General features: G+C 62.2%; 1 protein-coding gene across 3 annotated transcripts; it reads right to left on the bottom strand.

Annotated features, from left to right (window-relative positions):
* Window positions 1–3,061: 3,061 nt before the first annotated feature.
* Window positions 3,062–6,857, bottom strand: FOXA2 (forkhead box A2). Of its 3 annotated transcripts, none has more exons than XM_061989391.1 (4): window positions 6,839–6,857; window positions 6,053–6,195; window positions 5,281–5,350; window positions 3,062–4,641 (listed from the first exon to the last, which is right to left on the bottom strand). In XM_061989391.1, exons 3-4 carry the CDS (start codon window positions 5,347–5,349, stop codon window positions 3,391–3,393), a joined length of 1,320 nt encoding a protein of 439 aa, XP_061845375.1. In that variant the 5' UTR covers window position 5,350; window positions 6,053–6,195; window positions 6,839–6,857; the 3' UTR covers window positions 3,062–3,390. The 3 variants fall into 3 exon arrangements, with proteins under 3 accessions (XP_061845375.1, XP_061845374.1, XP_061845373.1); XM_061989390.1 differs by lacking the exon at window positions 6,839–6,857 and adding an exon at window positions 6,487–6,577; XM_061989389.1 differs by lacking the exons at window positions 6,053–6,195; window positions 6,839–6,857 and having other exon boundaries at window positions 5,281–5,367.
* Window positions 6,858–9,722: the final 2,865 nt, after the last annotated feature.

The following is a 9,722-nucleotide window of genomic DNA, read 5'->3' as shown; positions in this document are numbered from 1 at the left end:
CCCCCTTTATCGAGGAAACACGAGCGAGGGAGGAACTGGCGTTTTTTCCCCCCCTCTGTTTTTTTTCCCACGCGGGGCCGTGTCCTGCGCGCCGGTACCGGCTGCGGCTGCGGGCACAGGCGCTTTCCCGGTGTCACGGACACGGGACGGACACGGCGTTGGTCGTTGCCAGTTGGGAACAAAAGAGTGCGACGGAGCCGGGAGCACAACGGGCGTTAAAAAGAAAACCCAACAAACGCACGTAAATGTAAAAGAAAGCTATATTTGAAGGTGGGGGGGGGAAAGGCAAACCCGGGGGCGCGGGAGAAGAGCGGGAGTCTGGCTCCGCACGGCCCCGTCCCTCTCCCAGCCTCCTCCGGCCGAGCCACAACGACTTCCCCTCCCAGCAACGGGTTTTTGGTGCTGAAACGCGCAGGATCGGCGCTTCCAGCCGGCCTTGCCCCGGCCGCACCCCGCTCCTGCCCGGGCGGCCCCCCTCCACTCCCCACCAAACGCCCCTTCTCTCCCCTCCCCTGCTCGCCACCGCGCTTTGGCTTGCTAAAACGGCTCTTCGGCTGGGAAAGGGGCGATGGGGTCAGCCCCTCACCCCCAAAACGCGAGAGTGAGGTGGCGGGGAGCATCCCTCCCCCCCGCGCCCCCAGCGCCCCGCCGGCCGGGCCGCGCTCCTCGCCGGGTCTGAGGCGAGCTGGGGAGGAAGAAGAGGAGGAAGAGGAGGGAGGGATGCAGGAGAAGCTGAAGGTGGGAGTCAAAAGAGGGGGAGAAGGGGGAGAAGGAGCGGCGGGTGTCACCTACCTGCGCCCCCGGCCCGCCTCGCCCCGGCTCTGCGGGAGCTGGGCGCATCCCGGCATTTATTGGAGCTGAAACTGTCCTACTGTTGACTTTAGCACAAAGCAAAGATTTCGCTGCCCGCTAGTTTAAAAATGAATATTTTACCAAGATATCGATCAGCTTTATAAAATTCAGTTAAGCACAATGGCTCCAAAGGCGGGGAGGGGGGGGGCGCGGGGGGGGGGCGAGAAAGGAAAGGGGCGCAATATAATATCTGTGTAAATTTGCTGAAGTATGACGTGGTATGGAAAGTTTACCCTCCTGGAATTTGGATCTAGATTCACACACCCCCACCCCCCCCCTTCCTTTTCTTCTTTCCCCCCCCCCCCCCCCCTTTTCCTTTTTTGTTTACTGACTTTGTTTATTCACAGATCACGGTTGCTTAAACCGGCAGGAGCAGGATGCGCTTGCAGCGAGGCGGGGGGCGGGCAGCCGTGCGGGGAGGGGGCGAGACGAGGCCGGGAGGTGCAAAGCAAAAGAAATAACGCGTAACGCCAGCGCTTTTTTTCCCCCCCCACCTTCTCCCCCGGCCCCCCCCCCCCCCCCCCCCCCCCGCGCTCTTTTCCTCGCGTTTCAGCGCGAGCCAGGCCAGAGGGAAGGGGGGAAAAGATGAAAAGAAAAGGCGTCGGGGCGCGGGGCAGACCTGTTTGCGGCTCGGGCATCCCTCGCCGTGCCGGTGCCCTCCCGCAGCAGCGGGGCAGAGGCCGGTTGGCGCGGCGGGAGGCTGGTGGGGATAGTTTGGGGGGGGGTCGCAGCGACCCAACCCGCCGCCCTCTCCCCAAACCGGCGGCACCCCCGAGCCCGCGGGAGCCTTTTATGTGCTAATGACACGCATCGCATGCCTCGGTTCACAACGTGTGTGTCCTTTCCGTATAGAGAAGGACGGACACATTTCTGGCTGCATCTCTGTTTGGGTTCTTTTTTTTTTTTTGGGAGGGTTCTGGGTTTTTTTTCCCCCTTCCCTTTTTCTCTTCCCGCGGACAATGCGGATTTCTAAGAAGGATTTGAATGTTATTTCGGAAAGCAACGTCGGTGACTGCTGTAAACGCGTGGGAAAAACAACAAGTGGTTGGGAAGACGGGCAGGGCATTTAACGGCGGGGGAAATCGGGAGAGGAGGGGGCGAAATTAATGGAAATAAGGCCGTTGAGGCGGCGCGGGGGTGTCGGTGGGTCCCGCCGCTGGGCTGTCAGGCTCGGAGTCACCTGGAGATGTTTAAAGGCAAAATAAAACACTCGCCGTTGTTTGGCTGCCGGTTTACCTCCGCGCCGAGGTAGCAGGGTACCTCCCTGGCCCACCTCGGGAAGGACAGGGATGCGCTGCCTCTGCGAGCCCCAACCCAGCTCAGTTCGCCCCGCAATTAACACCGTCCGGCGATTGCGGGGCGAGGGGGCCCGCGACGACGGCGGCTGCGCCCTTCTGTGCTCCCCCGAGGGAAGCGGGGTCTCCGCTCCCCACCCCTGGGCTTGGCGGGGAGACATCGGCTCCCCGACCCGCCTTGGGCCGCCCCTCTCTGCCTCCCTTCCCGGCCCCGGGGCTGTTTCCTCCGAGAGAAAGCGGCGCGGAGCTCCGGGCCGGCAGCGCTGCGCCATCGGGGCGGCACGGCCGGGGATGGCAGCGCCGGCGGCGGGAGTGCCGAGGCCCGGCGGCTCGGAGCGGGCTGGGGCTGACGGGGGAGTCCCGGAGGAACACAGATGCAGGGGAAAAAAAACCTCCAATAACACTTTAATATAGTTCTGTGAAAATCTGGCTAGTCACTACCAGAATACACATTTATAAGCCATAAATAAAGCATACAGAAACGATAAATTAATCAGATCCAAGTAGTTTACTCTCCCGGTAACATCGAGCGTTTGTTTCAATTACAACAATCTATCCTGACTTTTTTTTTTTTTCCTTTTTAAGTTTTTTTCCCGTAGGTTTTTTTTGTCCTTTTTTTTGTTTTTTCCTCTCCTTCCCCCTTTCGTCTTTCCCCCCATTTTTTTACAACGTTACAAGAGTTTTGGTCCTCGGATTCCAAACTAGCATGGGTTTCACAATGAAGGAGGGTTTTGGTTTGTCAGGGGGTTCTTTTCTCTCTTGTGTTTTTTGTTTCCCTCCCCACCCCCCCGTCACTTCCACACAAAAAAATAGATATATTTATACCTCCTGGCCACCACGACAAAAAAAAACCCCATAAAAGCACAACAGAAATCCCCCTCTTCCCATCCCTTGCCCCCAACCCGTCCCTCCCCACCAAAACAAACCACCCTGCAAGGCAAACTAAGGGAACAGCAGCCCCCCACACACACCCCCTCCCCGGGCACGGGTGGCTCTCGGCCGTGGAGGGGGATGAGCAGCGCGTGGGGGAGGATGCTTGCGAGACAGACGGCTGCTGTTTCCCCAACGGATGCAAACATCTGGAGCCAAAGGGAGAAAAAACACCCAACCCCAAAATAGATATATATATATATATATGTATATGTACCGTGCTCGGCAGCCTCCACAGTCCATCTGCACGGGGGGCACGGCGGGGGGAGCTTTCCCCCCTCGCCAGGGGAGGTTTTTTTCCCCCTCGCCTCTTTTAGGAGGAGTTCATGATGGGCCGGGAATACACACCTTGGTAGTAAGAAGTCTCTCCGGCTAAAGGGGAGGACTCTAAGCCGTTTTTGTTCGTTACGGGCCCCATGGCCAGGCTGCCAGGCATGGGCGAGGCGTAGCCCGAGTAGTGCATCACCTGCTCGTAGGCCTTCAGGTCCATTTTGTGGTGGTGGTGGTGGTGGTGGTGAGGGTGGTGGTGCTGCTGCTCGGACGAGGACATCAGGTTGTTGATGGAGAAGGGGTGGTTGAAGGCGTAGTGGTGCTCGGGCTTGAGGTGGGCGTCGTGGGGCAGGCCGGCATGCGGCGGGGCCAGGAGGTGCTGTGCCGGCGAGGCCGCCGGTTCCCCGGGGCTCAGCCCCGCCGTGCCCTTCAGGTCGGCCAGGGCGCGCTTGTGGTCCTGGCACGGCGAGGCGCTGGCCGGGGACTCGGCGCCGGCAGAGCCCTCGGAACCCCCCGAGGAGCTGCCTTCCCCCAGGGGCTGGCTGGGGGGCTGCCCGGGCCCCTTCTTGCCCCCACCGCCCGCCCCGCCGCCGTCCTTGGCCGCCAGCTGCTTCTCGCACTTGAAGCGCTTCTGGCGGCGCAGGTAACAGCCGTTCTCAAACATGTTGCCCGAATCGGGGTGCAGCGTCCAGAAGGAGCCTTTGCCCGGCTTGTCCGGGGAGCGCGGCACCTTGAGGAAGCAGTCGTTGAAGGACAGCGAGTGGCGGATGCTGTTCTGCCAGCGCTGCTGGTTCTGGCGGTAGAAGGGGAAGAGGTCCATGATCCACTGGTAGATCTCGCTCAGCGTCAGCATCTTGTTGGGCGACTGCTGGATGGCCATGGTGATGAGGGAGATGTAGGAGTAGGGCGGCTTGGCGTGCGTGTAGCTGCGCCGGTAGGTCTTGGGGTCGCGCGAGCGGTTGAGGTTGGATTGCCCGTAGATGGGGCTCATGGAGTTCATGTTGGTGTAGGGGGCCAGGGCGTTCATGGAGCCCGCCTGGCCTCCCATGGGGCTCATGCTGGGGCTCAGGTGGGTGCCCATCCCCGCCACGCCGGCCGAGCCCATGCCGGGCATGGCCCCCGCGCCCGGGGACATGCCGGTGAGCGAGGGGCTCATGCCCGTGTTGGCGTAGGACATGTTCATGGAGGTGGCGGCCGTCATGTTGGCCGTGGTGCTCATGGCCGACATGGTCATGTACGTGTTCATGCTGTTCATGCCCAGCCCCGCGTTCATGTTGCTCACCGAGGAGTAGCTCTGCAGGGGCAAGCAAGAGACAGGAGGGAGATTGGGGGGGGAATTGGTGGGTAGCCCCGTCGGGGACGCGGGTGGCCCGAGGAGCTGGAAGCGGTCGGGGGCCACCCCTATCCCAGCCCGGATCGCCACCGGCAGGAGCCTCTGCAGCCCCGGCGCTCCGTACCCTGCGGGGTGGGAAGGGTTAAATCCCGGGGTGGGGGGGTGGGGGGGGTGCGGGGGGGGGGTGTTGTTTTTCTCCTTAATGAAAAACAAATATATCTATATTAAAAAAGAGACGAGATGGCAGCAGGATCGGCAGATCCGTCATGGAGAGGGGAGTTGGAGGAAGGGACATCCCTCCCCGGAGCGAGAAAAATACATGGTGGGGGGGGTGGGGGGGATAACGACCCGCGCAGTCCCGCACCCCCCCGGGACCCTCCACCCGCGCTGCCCGGCGCCCCCCCCGGGCTCCCCCACCCGCGCTGCCCCGTGCCCGGCGCAGCCCTGCCCGCAGCCAGCGCGGCCGGTGCTCGGTGCCAAAGTTAATCCTGTCCCGGGGCTGGCACGGAGAGGTTGGGGGGGAGGACCCCGGCCGAGAGCGGGGCGGGAGGCGGACGGGGCGGGGGGGGAGGCGGCGGAACCCCCGCTTCTGTTCCTTACCTCGGGTTCCCCGTAGTAGTTGCTCCAGTCCGTGTGCTCATGGCCTTCCATTTTCACCGCTCCCAGCATACTGGAAGTGGAGTGCATGGCAGTTTAAAATTTAACAGCCACAACAAACGACGACAGAGAGCAACCCAAAAAAAAAAAAAGTCCCCAGCCCTCCCTCCCCTCCGTCGGAGCCTCTGGAGGAGGAGGAAGAGGAGGGAGGGAGGAAGGGCGGGGGGGTGGGTGTGGGGGGTGATCGAGCGGCGCTGGGGCTGGGGTAGGGTTTTTTTTTTCCGCTGCTGCTCCTTGGGTGGGTTTTCGCAGTGCTTCGCGGAGAAGAGTCGCCCGGAGGCGATGGAGGAGCCGGAGGAGGAGGAGGGAGGAGGGAGGAAGAAGAGGAGGAGGAGGAAGAGGAGGACAAGTGGTGCAGTGACGTGGGTGCCCGAGTGATATAGCACGGAGCGGCCGGGCGAGCCTCCAATCCCCAGGTCCTCGGCTGCCCATTTGAATAATCAGCTCACACCTAGGCGGGAGAGGCTCCTCCGCGACCCCCCGCGCACCTACCCGCACCCCGCCGCCAGCACCACCCCCCGGACCCGGCTTACCCCCGGCTTTGCGGGGGCATCCTGCAGGAGCCCATTTCCACCTCCCCCCACAACACGCCGGGCAGCCCCGACGGGATCCGACTCCCCTCCCCCTCCTCCGACCCCCCCCCAAAGGGAGCCTTGTCCGTTCCCCCCCTCCAGCCTCCCGGAGGGGATGCAGCTCCCAGCCCGGCCCCACGCACCTTTGCTCCCCGGCGCTGCTCGGCGGAGCCTCCGGCCCCGGGGCTCAGGCCGCCGCCCGCCCGGTCGTGCCCCTCCGGCTCTGCCCCATCGGCGGGCCCGGCAGCCGCCGCTCTGGCTCTTCCCCGGGCTCCGGCTCAGGTACCTACAACAAATTCGTAACTAAAACAAACAGGGAGGGCAGGGGAGGGGCGGGGAGGGAGGCCAGGGCGCCGGAGAAGCGCCGTCGGGGCGCAGGGGCTGCCCCGGTGCCGGGCCGGGCGGTGCGGGGTCCCGGTGGGCGCCGTCGGGGCAGCGCCGCAGCTCCCGCTGCCGAAAAGCCCCGGAGGGGAAGGTGGGGGGAGAGAAAGGAAGGAAAGAAATAAAGAAAGAACGAGGAAGGAAGGAAGAAGGAAAGGCAGAAAGGCGACAAAAATCAGCCGTCTCCAAAACCCACCCGGCTCCGCCGCCCGCCCCATCGGCGCTGCGGGCGCGTCGGCTCCCGGCGGGGTCCAGCCGGCGCAGAGGAACGGAGCGCGGCTCCTTCCTCGGCGGGCGGGCGGGCGGGAGGGAGCCCAGGGCTTCCCTCCACCCCCGCACCACCCTCCCCCCGGGCTGGGGCCATGCCCCCTCCGGCAGCATCCCTGGCCCCGGCCGCCTCCACCCCGCCCGGGGATTTGTTTTTGCTTGTTTCATAGATTCCCCACCTTTATCTACCAGCCTTCAAACAAACCAAACCCCCAAAAACCAAACCCAAACCCCAACCCAGAAGCAGCTGGGTTTGTTCGTCTATTTATTTATTTACTTACTTGCTTGCTTTATGTATTTAGGCAGTTAGTTAGCTAGTTATCGCTCCCGGGAGAGGGGAAAAAAACACCCCAAACCCCATCGATCGGCGAAGGCTGGCGATAGTGTTTAAATATTAACACAATCCCCCCCCTCAGCGAGAGCAGGATTCCACCTCCCGCTCGGGGAGGAACCCTAAACCTCCCGCAGCACGTTTCCCCGCTCCCCAGCACGCTCAGCAGTCATCGCCAAAACGAAAACACCACCGTCACCAGCATCCCCACCATCCCCCCGGCTTGCCCCCACCTACAGGAGGGCACGCTCCTATCGCGATAGCCTCGGCGACAGTGGCGACCCTGCTCCCTCCCACCTCAGCCTCTTTGTGCTCCTATGTGGGGGTTGGTTGGGGTATGGCCCGAGGGGAGGGGGGAAGGAGGGAGTCTCCCCAAAAGCGAGGGGAGCGGCCGCCCCCCCCATCCCCCCGAGCCCCGCCGGGAGGGACCCGGCCCGCTGTCCCGCCGACTAACAGCGGTGCCGGGGCGCCCCCTGTCGCCTGCTGTGGGTCCGCAGGGCCGGGGTGGGGTGTGGGGTCCGGGGTAGGGGGGGGACACTCCCCGGGTGCTGCGTCCCCCTGGGTGAGGGTCTAGAGCACCCTCGCCTCTGCTAGAGAGGCTTTGCCCCGGGGGGAGCATCCTGCCCGCGCAAGGGGTTTCCTGTGCACCCCCCAAAATCACCCGCGGGGGGTGAGTGGGGGGGGGCTGAGGGGTCGGGGGGTGCTCGGGGTCACCCGGGGGTCCCTGGTCTCGGTGCATCCCGGCGCTGACTGAGCACAGGCTCCCCGACCTCCTGCAGCTCCAGAGAGCTTTCTGCTCCCTCGGAGCATCGGGCAGCCGAGCCAGAGAGCTCGGGAGGCAGAATCCAGGGAGAGTTCAGTGCCATTCGTGACGTGGCTGCTGGACAGGCGGCAGACGATCGGCTCAGAGGTGCGGTGGCTGCTCAGCTCCCCGCCCGCAGCCGCTCAGGGCACGGTGTGCTCAGCCTCAGCACCGTTTCTTTCTTCCCTTGCACACGAGGCGGGGGTGTGGGAGGGTGGGTGCGTGTTTTTGGCACAGCTGAATTTGGTGCTGAGGTTCCCATTGAGCTCCAAGGGAGCAGGAGAGAGAGGCCAGAAGGAGAATTTCCCCATGCAATAAAGTCTCCCAGCTTCAGGCCTTCGTCCTGTGCTCCAGGCACATCTGGCACCTCGGTGAGTGATGGGAGGTTCACACACCCCCGGGGCTCTGCAGGCTCCTGGCTCACGCCTCCTTTGCTGCAGTGCTCTTTGCCCCTCCGCTCAGCAGGACTTTGAATGCTCTTGCCACCAAAGGTGAGGTTTTTCCACTTCTCGTCACCCCACTGCACGTGGACTGGAAGCTGTGTGAGTGCCAAGGGAGAGCTGCTTTCACCAGGGTCCTGTTTGCTTGGGTTTTGACCCAAACCGTTCCCTCGAGGCTGCTGTTCGGGTGCAGAGGACACCTATGCTCTTGCTGCTCCAGCCCTGTCCAGTTTTGCCTTCTTGGTGTGCTGTTGCACCCTTTGCTCCCTGCCCCACAAGCCAAACCTCTTGCCCTGCCTGGGATGTGCAGCACCTTCCCTACAGTGTGTGCTGGATGGGGAGAAGCTCTCCTCATCCCACATGTCCCCTGTGCCACGGGGCACAATGGTGCATCTCCCCAGCCCTGCATGCCCAGAGCATCGCTGGCACACATCTCTGGGACTCCAGGCTGAGCTACAGCAAACAGATCCTCGTCCTCAGACAAAGGCTTTGTCTGTGTGCAGGGAGGACACACACTTTCTGAGCTCCGCAGGCATTTGCATTCATCAGCGCTGAGGGTGCTGGATGTGGGACCAACCCAGCCGGCAGCAAACGAGGATCTCTGCTCCCAGAAACCGCCTGTGTCCTGCAGCCACCTCCTCCTTCTTCCCTTCCTGCCAGGCCACCAGCCTGAGGAGGAATGGTATCTTTTAAGAGAGCAGGAAAAGCAGCAGTGAGATAGAGACGCTTGCCTCGGGAGAAACACTTCAGCAAATACCCAGGGCGATCAAAATTGAACAATGTTCCGCGGTGTCTTATTCAAACAGCCCCGGCTGGGTTCCTCAGGCACACCCCCACCAGCTCACACTGATTTCTCCTCTTTAATATTTAACTCCTGTTTATTTTAAATTTAATTTTTAAATCACCTTCTCATCTGCATTCGAAGCCACGGCTGGAGCAGCCGCCTCGTCCCTCCCCAGGCTACGAGCCCAGCGGCTGGGGCCAGGCTCGCCTGGGAGCTGGGGCACGTCTCGGGCCTCTCCATCCCCTGCAGCCATGGTGATGGCACTGAGCACCTTCCTCTCCCTCTGCCCTGGCGCTCCCGGGGATGGGTACTTACCCTGTGCAGCCACCTGGGTTGGAATGGCAGTTTCATGTGAGGAGCAGGGTGATGCAGGGGAGGAGGAGGATGCTTCTGAGCTGGGACCCACAGCAGGGCTTTGGTAGCAAGGGAGTGGGGCAGCAGGTGACTGCAGCCAGAGCCTCGAACCAAGTGCCCTGAGGTGGGAGAGCCCCAGCACTGGCATTTCCTCCCTGTGCCCCTCAACATCCCACAGCCAGGCTGTTCCATGCAACAGGAAACAACAATCAGCCCTCCCTCCTCACCAAGAACCCCTTACCTTGTTCTCAGCAACAACCAGGGTAATTATCTCCCTTCTGCTGATAATTATCATAATTAATCCAATATAATGAACTCTCCCAATTGCACCACCCTTTCAGAATAAAGGCTTTGGCACTTCTTCTTTTTCCTCCCCACTTCAACTGAGGAAGGGGCTTTCCTGTGAGATAGCAACAGTCCTTGTCCTCCAGAAGAGAGGCACCTCGATAACAAG

Source organism: Colius striatus, chromosome 2 (genome assembly GCF_028858725.1).
Source record: "Colius striatus isolate bColStr4 chromosome 2, bColStr4.1.hap1, whole genome shotgun sequence".
Taxonomy (NCBI): Eukaryota; Metazoa; Chordata; class Aves; order Coliiformes; family Coliidae; genus Colius; species Colius striatus.
Note: the sequence above shows the minus strand (reverse complement) of the source record. Positions and strands in the feature narration are given on the sequence as shown.